The sequence below is a fragment of the Schistocerca gregaria genome, chromosome 4, assembly GCF_023897955.1.
Source record: "Schistocerca gregaria isolate iqSchGreg1 chromosome 4, iqSchGreg1.2, whole genome shotgun sequence".
Lineage (NCBI taxonomy): Eukaryota > Metazoa > Arthropoda > Insecta > Orthoptera > Acrididae > Schistocerca > Schistocerca gregaria.
The window spans coordinates 668568020-668586078 of NC_064923.1; the positions used below are offsets into that span (position 1 = coordinate 668568020).

Below are 18059 nucleotides of genomic sequence, written 5' to 3' on the forward strand. Positions count from 1 at the left end.
ACATAATATTACATACAACTGAGGATGACAGGACAACGGAAGTTAGGGATAGTCATACTTTTTGCCAGCATACTTTACAGAAGTAGCCTGCATCATCATCATCAACATCATTGTTATTGTCATTCCCTAACTATAGTTTCCTGGGTGTGATTTATGAGGCAAATGCTCACCATCTCCTCCTGTCTTCATAGATCTTCTATTCCAGGACATCGTCCCACTGGAATCCTCTCTCCTCCACGTCTGATTTCAGTACAGCTATCCACCATTTTATGGGTCTCCTGTGTGGTCTCTTGCTTTGGATATTTCTTTCAAAATATTTTCTGGTTGGTTCATTCCTGTTCACCTCATTTTTGACCTTGTCTTTTGAGTAGTTTCAGTCATAGAGATTATGAAAACCATCTTTATCACTTGAATTCTGCTGTAGTCTTTTTTCAGGAGGGTACATGTATCACATGTCTCTAAATCATAGGTGAGAATTGCCACAAAATACATGTGGTACAGCGTTGTTTTTGTTTGTTGTGGTGGGGGAAGGTGGAGTAACGTGGCAGCTCCAAGGGAAATTGAATTTTCACTAAACAACAGTTATTGATAGAAGCTTACCACTTACCCTTTTTGAATATACATATTAGAAAGTATCACACCAAGTATTTATAAGTGAAACCAAAAGAAATATGTAGGAGCTATATGCATTTTTGTGAGAGTTTGTGAAGTGGCAATTTTTTCCCAACCTAGGAGGTTAATGTGGTTAGTTCCAGAGCAATAGGATCCCACATTTGTTATTCTGATTTTTGCACATACTTTCAAGGCATCTTGATGTCCTAGTATCTGAAACAATATCATTTTGTGTCAGCCCACATATAGTAGAACAGAGATGGTTTAAAATAATATAAATTAATTCAGGAGATAGAATGACAGGTGATAGCTTTTATATAGAAGGGATTGTAAGTAAATCTGTCCTGAAGTATTATGAATGAGATCTGGAATTCATTAACCCTTACCAGGGTAAACAACTTGGCTACATTTCCTGACAAGTAATGTGGCCACTTTTCCTGATCGGACCTTTAGCCGGCATTAGTGGATCCCAGATGAAACTATCAAACAGAAACAAACAATAAGGAACTACATTTATAGTCCAAAAGACTTTGTTGAAACACTGATATGGTAAAAAAGTATTACTGTAAATATAAGTGAAGTAATAAGACCTGTATAATTTACTTATAGTACATCAGATGACTGGAAATCAAAAAAGTTTTTACTAAAATATGACGGAACAAACCTCCTGTTTCAAAACCGTGGTGACAACTGTGGTGGTGCATATTAGAACTAGTTTGACCACTTCTCAGTAGCCAGCAGCACTATTTAGGGCAAAAAATATGCAATGGCCACTTTTACTGTGCTTACCACTTTACTCCACCTTCCTCTACTTTCTGGTCCTATAGAAGGTTTCTGACATGATTGTAAAACTGGATGCTTAGTGTTTCTTGGTTAATAATATTGTCTTTGGAAGTTGTGTTTCTGGAGTATTTGAAATGGGAAACTGATTCTAATTTTGTTCGTTCTTACTATAAATTCAGGCTTGTTCCTTCCCTGCTGATTGTCATTTCAGTGGTCTTGGTGTTTCTTATCTTCAGTATAATTTTTTTTAATGCTGTTCCAGTCTGTCAGCTTTGTCTGCACTTCTGCTACCGTTTTCCCCCATAACTGAACATTGTCAGCATCTAATAGAGCATGGGGTTCATTGTCCATTTCCTTGGTAGATTTTATACTATAGGCCACTACTATTATGAACAAGAGTGATGAGAGGGAACTTCCTTGTTGGACACCTCTCTTAATCTCAAACCACTTACTACCTATCTGCACACAACTGTAGCAATTTAATTTTTCATTTAAATACTTTGGAACCTTGAGACCTTCCAGCCATTCCCAGATTTTGTTTTGAGAACACTAGTATAGGCTTTTACAATGTTCAAAAATGCAATCAAAATATTCTTTACATGTTCCCAGTAATTTTCTGTCAACTTTCTTACTGCAAAAATGAGGTCCATAGTACTGTAATTCTTCTTGAAGCTAAGTTGCTCCTCGTCTAGTATAGGTTCTGCAATCTTCTGACGTTTCATTTTTATTATTTTTCCAGAGCATTAGGGTATGTGACAGTAGTCCGATGCCCTTGTAGTTTCTGTATTTCCTTCAGTTACCCTTCCTGAACAATGATATAATGACTCATTTTCTTCAGACTGCTGGGATTCTGTTCTCTTGCCAGGTTTTTGATAGCAGTCTATATAGCCAATTTAAGCCTGCTATTTCAAATGCATTTATTGTATTTGAGCTCAGACCATCATAAGGGGGAGGCTTGTCTCTTTGTACATTCTTTAGTGCAGTTTTAGCTCCAAGCCAGGTTAGTCAGTGTTTCTCATTTTGTATGTCATTCACTCCAACTTCAGTTGTGGTGGTGTAGTTGCTGCCTACATTTAGCAACATATCAAAATGTCTCTTCATTTAATCTCTGATGCCTTCTTCTGTTCCCATTAAGCTTCAATTCTCTGTTTCCAGTGCAAGGATATTTACATATTCACTTCTTTTATTATTTATGTAGGAGCTTCCTGTTTCCTTGGCAATCTTCTATCTTTGTAATGAAGTCATTTCAGCACTTTTGCTTTTCTTCCTGTATCAGGTGTTTCAAGGCTAGCTTTTTGTTCCAGTATTCCTGTGATAGATGTTCAATTTCTTTATTTTGGATATCAGTTATTTTCTGTTTTGTGATATAAGTTCCTTTTTTAACTTGGTCATTCCACCAGAGTGTTTCCTGCTCTCTTGGTGAGGTACTTGTTCTTCCAAACATATCCTAGGCTTCCTTCATTAGTGTCTATTTGAATATTGTCCATTCTTCTTCTACGCTTCTCTTTTCAGTTGTAGGTAATTTAGCTATTATCCTTGCTTCATCTTCTCCAGGTCCTTCAACAGCCATATTTTGCCTTTCTCTTCCTCTTTAAGTATAAATTGACTCTTTCCATATCTCTGAAAGCTCTGTTTCATAATGGGATTTATGAAGTATGAATATAACTGAATGAAGGATAGAATGAATATCACATTTTACCTTAATTATCAATATGATCTTTGAGTTAAATGTAATTCAATAATCTTCAGTAACCTTTATTTCTCAAACAGATCTGTTCCAGATTTGTATGCCGAATCTCTAGCAAATGAAGGAATACTTTCTACTGAAGAAGCTAAAGAGATAACAGGAAAACATACAGAATGGCTAAATAATATTTTAAAAACCACAGACATGTATAAACCTGAGGTAAGATTTTTGCAAAGGAATATAAAATTACTATTTTATTGTCATTTAATAATTTTTACTTATTGATAAATCTGATGTTTTATGGGGCACTTATTTTGAAGTCAAGATTAAAGTATCCATCCTGTGTTTACATGGTGTTTCATTATTGCTTTGTATGCTTAAACTGACTGCCTTTAGACTTCAGCTCTATCCACTCTTTCTCTCTTTCTGAAAGGAGACTCATTTCAGAATGTCCAACATTTATTATTGTGGAGCTTTTAAGTAATTAATAAGTCCTCTGTCTGTGTTATGGGTGGTGTGTAGAGTAAGCCCAGTAAGGCCAATTCAAATATGAAGTTTGCTCCAAGGAGGTGTTATAAGAAAAGGAATGCAGTTAGAATTTCTGAAACATTAAAGCTGGCAATTTGGAGTGCAAGCAGTCTTGCACATAAAATAAGTTAGATTAGAAAAATATATCTCTGCTTTTAAAATTAACATATTGCTATATCAGAAGTGAAAAAAATTTTAAGGGTATATGGAAATGCAAAATTGTACAATGTTTCACAGTCGAGTAACACGTGAGAGAAGAGCATCCACATGAGTAACAAATTAAGAGATAACTCAAGAAATGAACTCATTCCTATAGTGAATAGTGTTTTATTCGTCTCATAACATACAATTTCTAATCATATGATTAGTGTACAGGAGACACACCAAAAAAATGGATAACACAACTTAAGCCTAATTGGTACAAAGAAATTTAATATTAATATAAACTTATATTTTTCTTTCCTCCCTTTTGTGAAGGACAGCTACATTTACACACAAAACTATATGTAAATATATCCTGCTCAAATGTTCAGTTAATCCTTCATGAACTCCTCAACAGTGTAGTAGTAGCGTCTGACAAGTATATCATATAGCTTTGTTTTCAGTGTCTCTAGGTTCATACTCAGAACATTCTTTCCTTTTAGCTTGTTATGAATTTTCATTCCCATATACTGAGGAGACTGCGCATATAGGTTTAAGGCATGAGTGGGAAGCATAAAATTGTCTTTGTTTCTCATATTATAAGCATGATTAACAGATATAACAGTTTTTCTCGGATAACTCTAAATTGCTATGTAAAAAGATGATAATATCATAGATGTATAAGGAGGGAATAACTGTTGTTTTTTCAAATAGTGGGCGACATGATGTCCGTGGATGGGCGGTACACATGTTCCTTATTATTCTTTTCTGGAACTTTAGTATGCACAATATATTGCTTGAATTTCCCCAAATAATAATACCATACCTTACAACTGTTTGAAAGTAACTGTGGTATGAAATTTTCCTTGTATTCATGTCTGTTGCACCAGCTAATATTTGCATAGCAAATGCAAAGCTAGATAATTTGTTTAACAGGTAGTCAACATGTTTATTCCAATTTAAATTTTTATCTAGGTTTAACCCTAAAAACTTCACAGAATCCACTTCTTCGATATCCTGATTTTTATGAGTTATTTTACTTTCTTGGAGCTTTGACTGTTTTGTTCTGAATTGGACCATGTGGGTTTCGGGGATGTTCAATCTTAATCCATTCAGTTGGAACCAAGTTTCTAGTTTGTTCATTGTGTTTATTATGTAGAGAGGGATGTTTTCTGGCTCCTGGTTTTCAATTAACACAGATGTGTCATGTGCAAATAAAATCGTTGGAGCATTTATATTGTTCGGTAAATCATTAACATAGAACATAAACAAAATAGGTCCTAGTATTGAGCCTTGAGGGACACCTTGGGCTACTGTTTTCCATTTTGAACAGTAATTTGTGGCATTTCATGAGACAATCACTCTTCGTTTTCTATTTGATAAGTATGAAGTAAGCCAATTTAGAACATTACCCTTGATCCCATACTTGTCGTGCTTATAGATGAGCAGTGCATGATTTACAGAGTCAAAGGCTTTTGTGAGATCACAAAATATTCCTGCAACTTTATTATGGTTGTCTAATGATGTGCTGATCTTGTCAATAAACTTGTTAATTGCATCAGTAGTACTTTTGCCACCCTGGAAACCAAATTGGTTTTCCGTAATAATATCATATTTCTCCATAAAATTTGGAATCTGCATAGAAGCAGCATTTTCAAAGATTTTTGATAGGGCTGGAAGGAGGGAGATGGGACGATAATTCCCCATATCCTCTCTTGACTCTTTTTTGAGCAACAGTTTTACTTCTGCATACTTCAGCACCTCAGAGAAGCTTCCTTGTTCAAAGGATTGCTTTATTATTTTGGATAGTGGGTATCCTATTATTTTACACACAAATGTAAGGACTTTTGCTGGTATTCCATCCCAACCTGCAGAATTTTTGTTTTTTAGTTTTAATATAATTTTTTCTACATCTATTGTTGAAACTGTTTTGAATTTTGTGAGGCATTCAGAATTATGATTCAGTCCAAAGGGACATATATTGTTCTCATAATCTGCAACATAAATCTCTGGTTTCACTACATTAATGAAGAACTCATTGAAGCATTCTGAAATTTGAGCTGGATGACAATGATCTCATCTTCAAGCTTAATTGTACTAATTCCATGTCTAGAGGCTTTGATACCTAATTCGTGTTTTACAACTGACCACACTGCCTGTGATTTATTCTCATGTTTTAAGATTAAATTATTATTTGTCATTTGCTTTGACAACTTTCTTAAATGTACTTTTGTATTGTTTAACATATTCAGTAAATTCAATTTTTTTATTATGTCTTAGTTCCTTATGTAGCTGCCTTTTCTTAGCACTGGAGATTTTTATATCTTTAGTCATCCATTTTAATTTTGTCATTTTATTCAAATAAGTTTTTTGTGGAAACATTTCATTGAAAACACTTAGAAAATCCCTTATAAATGCTTCAAAATTCTCTGTGCATGAAATATTTTTATCAAAGTCCCATTCTGTCTGCTTGAGCTTATCATGGAATAGAGTCAAAGTTTCTTGGTTGAATATCCTTTTTACATAAGCTTTTTTACATGGGAGTTCTCTACCTGCTCTGGGTAGCTCAATGAATAATGATGAATTATCAGAAATTCCTAGATCTAGACAAAATTTATATCCATCTTCAAATACGTAATTCGTTAAAATATTGTCAATGCATGTAGCGGACTGAGCATTTTCTCTTGTAGATTCAGAAAACTTCAATTTGAAGCCATATTTTTATTAAGTCTGTAAATTTTGATACCTCACATGTTTCACTCAACACATTGTTTTTGGAATCAGCAGCAACCACAATTTTTTCCCTCTTTTCTTTACTTAGGTATTCTAATAAACTCTGAAATTTACGTAGGAAATGCTCAGTTGTCACCTTCCCTGGGATTCTATAAATTGATATTATAACAACATTTAAGTCCTTCAACTCAACACAGCAACCCGCAAAAATACACTCTTCATTAAAACAATTGAAGTCACATCTTACATCGTAATCCAAATCAGAATGAATGAGTATGTATGAACCTCCTCATGACTTATTTATCCTACAAAAGCTGGTAGCTACCTTGAAGTTTTCAATTTTATTTAAGATTTTTATGGTATCACTACTAAGCCAGTGTTCATTTAAACAAATTACTTTAACATTTAGAAATTCAGATAAAAAACTTGATGCTCATCTAACTTAGAGCTTCTGTCACATAAGTATTCAGTACTTAAACCATTTATATTACAATGCATTATACAGTTACTACTAAGATCATCAATTTTATTTTTTAAAGACCTAATATTTAATAATGAGCCATCCTCACAAAAGGGTAGGTCTGGGTTCTTCTGTAGCAGCCCATCAGCTTGCTCACTTGGCTTGTACATTTCTTTGTCACTTTTGATATTGTGTACTTACATCCATAGTTACATTCTTGATGGCACTGGATCTGGATGGTGCTGAAGTGATTTCCCTGGTGCCAGCCATAAAAAATCACTGTTCCTCTCTCGGGCTTTCCTTGTTCTGGAAGGCACACGTACAGCAGATTGTTTGTCTTCCAGTATTTTTGGAGCTTGCAAAGTTTGTGCTTCGTTTCTTTTTGGCTTGAATAATTTCGTAATTTGAGTTTGTTTCCCAGCTTGAATGTTACTTTCTGGCCTATTAGTTTTAAACCATTTCATGATTTGACACTGATTGGTGGCTATATTGTTCGCTGCATGAAGAGAACGCTTTGTTACTTGCGATCGATTTCCACTTGTTCTGGGTACTTCATTACACTGCTACACTTTCCATAATGAACTAATTTTATCAGGTAGACTTTAAATTGATAAAATATGCATCTTAATACCCAAATAACATGCCTCAGAAAAGGATGTATGCAGGATATGATTATATGAATATCAGCAAGACATGGTAAATGCAATAAACAAGAATGAGTATATGAAGATTTTCGGAGACTTAAATGCCCGAGTAGGGAAATCACGAAACAGAATATAGTGGATACTGACAATGATTATACAGTAAGCAATAATGGGGAAAAACTGACAGAATTTGTGATGTACAATAAACTTCAATCAACAAAAATTTTTGTAAAGCACAGATATATTTACAAATTCACATGGACTGCTCATGCCTTGCATTCAATAATAGACAATGTAGTCATAAGATGCAATTGCATATAAAAGACAAAATGATGTATAGAAGGCATATTTCAGTACAGATTTCTTTATATTTGTGTCAAAATATAATCTTCCCAAAAAATGTATAAAAGGAATAAACGAAATAAAGTTATTATAGCAAATACAAGGTCCAATGGTCAAATGATAGAAGCATCAGAAAAAAAGAAAAGAATAAAAAAGGTTCTAGTATCAAGCAGCAGACATGTTATGCAAATATGTAACATATTCCATTACTTCAAATTTTTTGTAATGTTTTCAAAGGCAGATTGTGAGAGCTTGGTTTGGCACAAGCAGAATACTGTACAGAATACTGTTCAACATATAACTGCACTATGGCACTAATAGTTTGTCAATTCACCATCTATATGAATACTCCCTTTCTTAGTTGTCATATATATTATGGAAGTCTGAATTGTTTCATACAGAAGACCCTTACTGTTATGATGGCAGTGCACTGACTGACAGACATCAAGCACACAGATACATACACAAACCTTACTTGGGTTGTGCATTTCTTGTATTTGATACAGTAGGGCTGACATTTATGTGAATTTGACTCCTGTGGGCAGGATGTTAGTTTGTAGCACTGTTGCCTTGTTATTGTTTTGTCAAGTACCTCGTATTATGTCACTGAGGTCTAAGTGTGTTCTGGAATGCAAAACCAAGAACAAATATTGATATGGGTTTCTTTTACATACATTCCTTCATAATTGTTCTTCTATTTATACTTCTTCAAAATGATTTTCAACTGTTATAGACAATGGTTCACTTTTATTACAGACTGAGTGACAGATCTGCATCGAGAGGAATACAAATTCACAATGAATCAAACTGAAGAATGTTTTCAAACATTTTTTTGCATTCATTCTTGTCATCCTTTGCATTGATGATGCTTGTTTTCATTAGCCCCATTAAGTAGAGCTTGCGCGGTGTTGGAAATTTCATGCCACACTTTCTGTGATGTAAAGAGCACTGGTGAACTCTATCCATTGCACAATTACCTCAAACAAATAATACAATATAAAACAAATATTTGCACTAACATGATGCACTCATGTATTATTTAAAAAGAATAACCTTCTACATAAACTCAGCGACTGACATACTTATTCATTTATTTGTGATTTCAGTCTTTCTCGGCGTATTCCACTGATCAATTCTTCTCAGGTTATCAGCTGAGTGGTAGCGTTGTCTTGTCACAACATTTTGACTATTTTTGTATGCATCATCTTCAGCTGATAACCCGAGAAGAATTCATCAGTTATTCATTTATTGACTACAAGGGTACAGAAGCTTTACATCTCTTACATTTATGAAAAGAATCCCAAATTTAATTCAGCAATAATTCTGTATTCTCACATGTGCCACCCCATATGAATGAGTGAGCATGTTACTATCTTTTAAGTAATCTAATTCAGATATAATCATTACCATAAGAATCAATTTTTGTTCATATACATCAGATATTTGAACATAACTCATGTTTGCCTTACCTTTTCTATTTAAAACATTTATACAATTCTGGTTTTACTTCTTAAAAGCACCAGGTAATGGTATACATTTTTTCTGTTAATATTCATTATTATTATTATTATTATTATTATTATTAGTAGTAGTAGTAGTAGTAGTAGTAGCAGTAGTAGTTTTGTTTCAAATCAAACTGTCACAAAGGCTTTAATAAAAATCAGTTGTATTAATTAATTGCAAGTGTTCTGTCAAGGTTGTAATATTTCAATATATTGGAATAATTTCTGAAAATATCACAACATTTATATATGCTCATTTATCATTATTCTCTATTCACCATTGAAGCTTAAAGTATGTCAGTGCAACTAAATTCTACTTTGATGGATATGTTACACCTAACTTGTTACTGTCCTCTGTTTATTAAAACAGCAAGTCCTTAAAGCCTACATGATCATCTAAATCATATAACTGCTTATAATCCATCTCAGATAGTCCTCATTTCAATTGAGAATCTACACAATCTGTCTTAGATACTTCTCCTTTCAATTGAGGAAATGTATTATCTATTTGAGAAAGTCTTTTGTTCAATTCTGCTTTCAGTATTTTTATCACGTTTAAAATTATTTGTTTCAATTCTGCTATTTGATTTAAAATTACGTGCAAAATTGTTTCTAAAATCACTTTTTGCTCTGTGAGAGCTATTTTTGTCTACCTCCTAACAAATATTAATAAGAACTAATCATGGAAATGATTTAGGGCAATAACAATAAATAATATTTGTGTCTTTTTTATCTTTCAATAATGAAATAGTACTCTGTTCTAGTTGAGTGTTATCTTATAAATGGACAAGTTTCTTAGTATTCATTTAAGAGTTCACTCTGTTGACCAACAAGGTAAATGTATTAATTGCATTTAACAAGTTGCTGCACAAAAAATCATCTCTTAAACAAAGACAACCCATCAAGTTTTGACAGAGTGAATCCTACAGAGAGTTCATGTATGAGACATTGGCTGCATCTGTTTGACAGCTGCTTTATGCACCCATCTGTTATTGCTGATTGCTGGCTGTGCAACCCATCCATATTCTATAGTACTTCAAGCTTCCAGTTGCAACTAGTTGATGAGCAAGTTTACTGCACCCTCTGTTGCCATTTTCTTGAACTATTCTTCTCAAAGCCTGAAGTGAAAGCATGTCACACAGCCAGTGCATGTCAAATGTCTATATATCTTTGAATTCCAGGTTTTAATCTTTTGTTGGTCTAGATCATTCAAAATTGTATTCAACTCTTAGAATATTTTCTTTTCATTTTATATTGGCTTCCAGAAGTCACTGCATCATGCTTAATGGTATTCTGGTGTTGTTGTTGAATTTGCATGACAATTAATGTTGTCAAGAAAATTTCCTTTTTGGTTTTCTTTGAAATTAAAAATTAAAATTGTTTCTAGTTCAGACATGCATTCATTAATGCTCATCCCTGTTGTACACTTGGAAGTAGCAAAATATTCTTGGCTTTTGAGAAACCCTCGTCATAAATAAAATATTTTTCAATAATTTTTTTTATCAGGATCAGACTCAAAATGAATGCCAAGTTCTATTCATTTCATCAATGCATTTCTTTTTCCTTATTATCTAATGCAAAGTTCTTCACTGCAGATTCTCATTTTACAAACAGTTGCCATGTAAGAGATTTCATGGCAATAAAAAGGTATTAAATTCTTGATGAAAGATTCTTCTTTGTCAGTTTCATCTTCTGTTTTACTTTTCAGTTAAAACTTCTTTGCAGATTTGTGTTTCACACGCAGTCATCAAGTGAGAGGATTCTGGATGGCAAAATCTTTAAAAAAATGTTGGTGTGGGTTTCCATTATATATAAATTATAACATAATTATTCCTTTTTATACTTCTTCAAAATGATTGTCGACCATTATAGATGATGATTCACATCCATTACAGATTGAGTTACAGAGATCTACATTGAGTGGGTCATAAATTCACACTCTTCATTGAGTGCATCCTAAATTCACACTGAATCGAACTGAAGATTTTTACGTATTCATTCTTGCCTTGCTTCTTCATTGACAACTCTTGTTATTGTCTATTCTGAGGCAACCCTCAAGCAGTCTATGCAATGTTGGAAGTTTTGCACTACACTTGGTGTGACATAAAGCCACCTGCTGACAAACTCCAACTGCTACACCGTGCACAAGGAGTACCTCAATTAAGTAGCACATTGCAAAACAAATATTTACTCTAATACATAACAGTCTATGTGAGTATATAGAAATTATGCCTTTGCATACTACACTCCTGGAAATTGAAATAAGAACACCGTGAATTCATTGTCCCAGGAAGGGGAAACTTTATTGACACATTCCTGGGGTCAGATACATCACATGATCACACTGGCAGAACCACAGGCACATAGACACAGGCAACAGAGCATGCACAATGTCGGCACTAGTACAGTGTATATCCACCTTTCGCAGCAATGCAGGCTGCTGTTCTCCCATGGAGACGATCGTAGAGATGCTGGATGTAGTCCTGTGGAACGGCTTGCCATGCCATTTCCACCTGGTGCCTCAGTTGGACCAGCGTTCGTGCTGGACGTGCAGACCGCATGAGACGACCCTTCATCCAGTCCCAAACATGCTCAATGGGGGACACATCCAGAGATCTTGCTGGCCAGGGTAGTTGACTTACACCTTCTAGAGCACGTTGGGTGGCACGGGATACATGCGGACGTGCATTGTCCTGTTGGAACAGCAAGTTCCCTTGCCGGTCTGGGAATGGTAGAACGATGGGTTCGATGACGGTTTGGATGTACCATGCACCATTCAGTGTCCCCTCCATGATCACCAGAAGTGTACGGCCAGTGTAGGAGATCGCTCCCCACACCATGATGCCGGGTGTTGGCCCTGTGTGCCTCGGTCGTATGCAGTCCTGATTGTGGCCACCCCTGCACGGCGCCAAACACGCATACGACCATCATTGGCACCAAGGCAGAAGCGACTCTCATCACTGAAGACGACACGTCTCCATTCGTCCCTCCATTCACGCCTGTCGCGACACCACTGGAGGCGGGCTGCACGATGTTGGGGCGTGAGCGGAAGATGGCCTAACGGTGTGCGGGACCGTAGCCCAGCTTCATGGAGACGGTTGCGAATGGTCCTCGCCGATACCCCAGGAGCAACAGTGTCCCTAATTTGCTGGGAAGTGGCGGTGCGGTCCCCTACGGCACTGCGTAGGATCCTACGGTCTTGGCGTGCATCCGTGCGTCGCTGCTGTCCGGTCCCAGGTCGACGGGCACGTGCACCTTCCGCCGACCACTGGCGACAACATCGATGTACTGTGGAGACGTCACGCCCCACGTGTTGAGCAATTCGGCGGTACGTCCACCCGGCCTCCCGCATGCCCACTATACGCCCTCGCTCAAAGTCCGTCAACTGCACATACGGTTCACGTCCACGCTGTCGTGGCATGCTACCAGTGTTAAAGACTGCGATGGAGCTCCGTATGCCACGGCAAACTAGCTGACACTGACGGCAGCGGTGCACAAATGCTGCGCAGCTAGCGCCATTCGACGGCGAACACCACGGTTCCTGGTGTGTCCGCTGTGCCGTGCGTGTGATCATTGCTTGTACAGCCCTCTCGCAGTGTCCGGAGCAAGTATGGTGGGTCTGACACACCGGTGTCAATGTGTTCTTTTTTTCATTTCCAGGAGTGTATTTAAAAAGTGTGACCTTCAACATAAAATCAACTGCTGCACATTCACTGTTTTATAGACCATGAGGGTGCAGAAAGCTTTGCATCTATTGCATTGTAATGAGCAAGTCATGAAAGGTTGCCAGAAAAAAATGAAAAAAATCACCCAAGTATGAATATTGGCTGTAAGCCTTGTGACTTAAGTAGAGGTGTACATTGCAAGCTGCTTTTGTCAGTCCACTGGGAGGTCATATGCATTGAGTAACCAGTGATTTCAAGCCCACTGAGTGTCAATTGGAAATAAAAAGTGAAGCAGCCACATATTATCCATAAGCAAACAGTCTCAATGCCATGTAGAGAGCCCCTCAAATACCAAGCAAAGAAGAGTTTGGCAGAGTTCAAGAGTTACACCAAGCAAAAGAGATCCAGCTACAGCCACTTCAAATAAATGAGCCTATAGCAGATGCTATGTAATTGAGCAGTCAGACTCAGTTAACTTTGTGCACGTGGAAGGACTTCGAAACTTGCATGTGCATGCCTTTCCGCTGGTGTAATTGGTTTCCATTGTACATTTGTCTACATGTACCTGTGTCTCTGTGTCAGATTGTGATGAGTACTTGAACCTAATGTTTTTATTAAATCGACAGAGTCTGACACTTCCAAGTCTTGGGGTCTGTTGCACCGAACACTACTGTGTAAACCCAAATCCTAATAAAGTTATAGGCTGGAGTGGCCATTTGCTGCAGTAATTAGCTGGAGATTCTATTAAGCCTCATCCATGTTTTTATAAAACAGTGTCTATGCTTCTCTGTATGTTCCATGCTAACACATGAAGAAGCAATAAAAAGCAGATTAGTAATGCCACCCAGAGTCTCATTTCCCCTATCATCACCATATCTACGTCCTTAGATTGATATCCAACTCATTCTGTACTGTCTCCAAGCACAAAGACCTGAAAAATCTCAGCTTGATGTTGTCACTGTTTCAGTCCTATATGCAGATATTCGTATACTAAGAAACAAATGACCTCAAAATCCCAAAATCCTGTATCACCTCCGATCAGAGTGTGACCCACAGTGGGTTACAACATGTATAACTGATGGTAGATGTGGGGTACAGGCTTCACTTCCTGGCTGAGTACCTTTACCAAGAAGTAAGGTGCCTTAGAGTGTTTTCTGTTAGGAGAAATAGCAAACCCATCTTAGGACAAACTGGCTTGAGCTTTTGAGGTAGATCAGTTTGGTGCCCAGGCAGACAGTCATCTTTAGTGTACAGCAGGATTGCAAAAGAAGAAGTCAAGAAGAAGTCACCATTCTTTGCTGAAGAATTATGAGACTGCAGCAAGGCCCACAGCAGTAAACAAGACATGACACATTTCGCAGCAGTTACGACAGCTAATGTCAGGGCTAACGATGCTTGAAACAGCAGCACATATGTGCTGACTACGCTGACTTCCAACCTCATGCCTGCATGAGATATCAACACATCACTGCAGCCTGATAAGGAAATATGGCAAGCACATCACAATATAGTGTGGAAACAAGATATACAACTGTGAAAAAGGACAAAAAATCATTTATTGTGAATCTGGAAGGTAGTGAGGTCCCCATTGAGCATATAGTCTTGTCTGAAGCATTTAAGTTAATCCCAAGACCTTTTGGCAGAAATAAAGGTGAACATAGGGAATTTGGGTACAAAACTGTGTTCTGACATCTGAAATGTACCAAGCCATTGTCATAGTGTGCTATTAAAATTTGTTAAAACTAGGGTTGTGGGTGTACCTCAGATCAAACTACTAGTACATGATATGACAGCAGCTTAGGCAGATGTGAAAGGACTTTTATTGGAGAACTGTGAGTCAAAATGAAATTTGGACTACCATGTGTTTTTCTTATTCTCTAGTAGACAGAAAAGGGCCAAAAGTATGGCTGGTATGGACAAGTCACACTGACACATTGCAACACCAGTTTTGAGAAGCCATCCAGGCAGTGATGAGGACATCAGATGTTCTGCATAGCCATTCTCTAATTGAGAAACTGGGACAAGCAGTGTTCATACTAGTAATGAAAGATGGCAGGATTAAATATTAATGAGGGCAAGAGGAGAGGATTTAATGTTAGCACAGGCAATGGAGGCATCCATTGCCTCTTCTAGAGAAAGGTTCAATCAATCCAGTTGCTGAAGAGATTATTGTTTTAGGTGGAAGAGAGGAGGCCATCATATGAGGAATTGCACCCTAGAGAAGCATGTCAGGAAGAACCATGCAGCTGAGTTGCAGTGGAGCAGAGAAAGGGGCAACTTACCCTCTACCACTACTGAGAAGAATAGAGTAAACACTATGTAGCAGTCATTTCAGGGAAACTGAAAGTGAGCAGTTGACAATGTGTCTTTGATGCAGTCTTCAAGGCTGTTTGAGGCTGTGAGATCAGGTGAGACCCATTGTATGTTATGTTTGTAAAGAACCATGACATTTAGTCTGACAGTGTAAAGCCAATGCTAGGCTAGTGAATACAAAGTTCAGAAACTGTGAAATGAAAGAACAGAATGAGTAGGCAGCTGACACATGGCACAAAGTTGTACTCAGTAGGTTTCAAGGGCAGGAGTGATTTTGTAAATATAAGATGCATGCAGGAAAATGTGGGAACCACAATTTTCATTGTAGACAGTGCTGCTAGGGAGAGCATTATAAAGGAATCATAGCTGAACAGTACGGTGAGCAATAATGCCAATGAAAGAATAAAACTTAAGGGATCACTGCAGAAGTAATAGAGATCCATGAAGCAACATTGTTAATACTGAGGATAGATGATGAAGTGTGTGTGGGACCAAGTTTAAGACAGTGGAGGACAAGCTAGATGTCTCACATTTTATAGTGTGCAAAATGTTACCACCAAATACTGTTGAATGAGGATGATAGTGAGAAAACAGCTTCCTCTTTTCCAGGACGGCATTATGAATCCAAAAGATCACTGATGGCAATAATAATAGAGCCACTTTTCAGAGACAAAATGTGTTTGTATATTTAGATGATGTGATCATGTTTGGAGCTATGTTATAAGAACATAATGCCAGACTTGGAGAAGCATTTGAGAGGTTCCAATTGTACAATTTTAGATTTCAGGTTGACAAGTGTGAGTTCCTATGGAAACAGGTAACTTACTTATGGCAAATAATTACAGCAGAAGGGTTAAAACACAACTGACAGAAAGTGAGCATGATAAAAGAGTATCAAAGACTCAGTACTATAAAGCAATTAAAGAGATTTCTAGGGACTGTGTCATTTTATCATCATTTTATGAAGGACTTCATTCAGATAACAAAACCTATACATGAATTAATGAAGAAAGGAGCAAACTGTGTGTGACTGACTGAGTGAGTAGTAGCTTTCCAGGAATACAGGAATTTAAAGAGAAAGCAGTTTATAATTACAATGGGTGCCAGTGAGCAGCTGATCAGTGTCTTATTGAGCCAAGGAGAATTAGTACAGGGTTTTCCAATAACCTTTGCATCCAGAATGCTGAACCATGCTCAGAGAGGATATAGTATGATCATGCAAAAATCTTAGCCATAGTGTTGACAATGAAGCACTACCAACCTTACATGCATGAAAAAATCATTATATGTAATAATCACAAACCCTTGGAATGATTGGTGATCTGTCATAAAGATTAATGAAATTCAGGGTTAAACTGGCAGAATACGACTTTGAGATAATATGCCAACTTTGAGGTAATAAGCAAAAAACAGTAGCAGATGGACTGTCATGGATACCAGAAGGCTCAGCTGCAGTCATTAGGAATGTGGAAGAGATAGACGAGGAAGAACAAGATGACCAGCAACTGGTGCCTAGTGAAGAGCAGAAGCAAGCTATTCTGAAGCAACATCGTAATTTACTGATAGGTAAACACAACGGAATCAGCTGCACATATGACATTATTAAGAGGTATAGATCATGGAGAGTTTTGAAGAAAAACATAGAAGAGTATATTCAAAGTTTCAAGAGTTGTCAAAAGAACAAAATTATGCAGAATAAGGTGAAGATGCCCTTAATACTAACCAAAATACCCAACCACTTATTCAGGTGTGATAATGACATAGTTGGGCCATTTCAGATAACAGATAAAGGGAACAGATATGTCCTAAAATTTCTGGATACCATCATGGAATTTGCTGTAGCAGAGCCTGTAACACAGCAGGATGATGACACAGTAGCATGAGTCTTAGTACAGAGAATAATTTGCAATTACAGAACACCATCAGCATTTTTGATTGACCAAGGAACAAATTTCCTAAGTGAGATCTTAAAGAGGGTTTCTTGTTTACTGAAGATTGAGAAGATTCAATTTTATGCATATCATCCTCAAATGAATGGGCACCTGAAAGGGCATATAAAAACCTAACAGAATATCTACACCATTATGTGGGAATGAAGGAGGAAAACTGGATACATTTTGCGTCATGACAGCACACCATGTTCATTAACAGGTTCACTCCATTTGAGTTATTCTTGAGGAGAATCCGCAACATTTCTGGGATCCAGCCAAAATACAACACAACTACAAAGATTACACAATGAAACTAAAGGAAAAGATGCACCAGATGCCAAGCTGATTTGACAAGGAATGTAAAGAGAAAAATAAGGAGTATTATGATTGCACTAAACCTTAAAGAATTCAAGGCAAGAGACAAGGTATTATTACATATCAGTGAGAATTGTTACTGACACAACTCCAGCACAAATAACAACATAATCCTTAAAAGTGAACTCTGTTTGTGTGGAGAGGATAATTACTCAAGCAATAAACTTACCCAAGAGGACATTGCAAAAGTTTGTAGAAGCAGCAAATGAGGTGGCAGGAAAGAAGGCACCATATAAGAAGAGAGACCAACTTGCAAAAAGAATAAGAGCAAATCAAGCTCAAGGGATGAGAATACCAACACGTGGAATATGACAGTCAACCCAAAAAAGAAACCACAACCGAG

The 18059-nt window shown here is 36.9% G+C and overlaps 1 protein-coding gene across 1 annotated transcript in view; it reads left to right on the forward strand.

Moving 5' to 3' along the window:
* LOC126268186 (probable 2-oxoglutarate dehydrogenase E1 component DHKTD1 homolog, mitochondrial) overlaps positions 1-18059 on the forward strand; it is a 328733-nt gene that overhangs the window by 191228 nt on the left and 119446 nt on the right. Inside the window, exon 10 of the mRNA XM_049973793.1 lies at positions 3166-3301. Within this exon, the coding sequence (XP_049829750.1) occupies positions 3166-3301 (136 nt within the window). The remainder of the gene's footprint in view (positions 1-3165; positions 3302-18059) is intronic.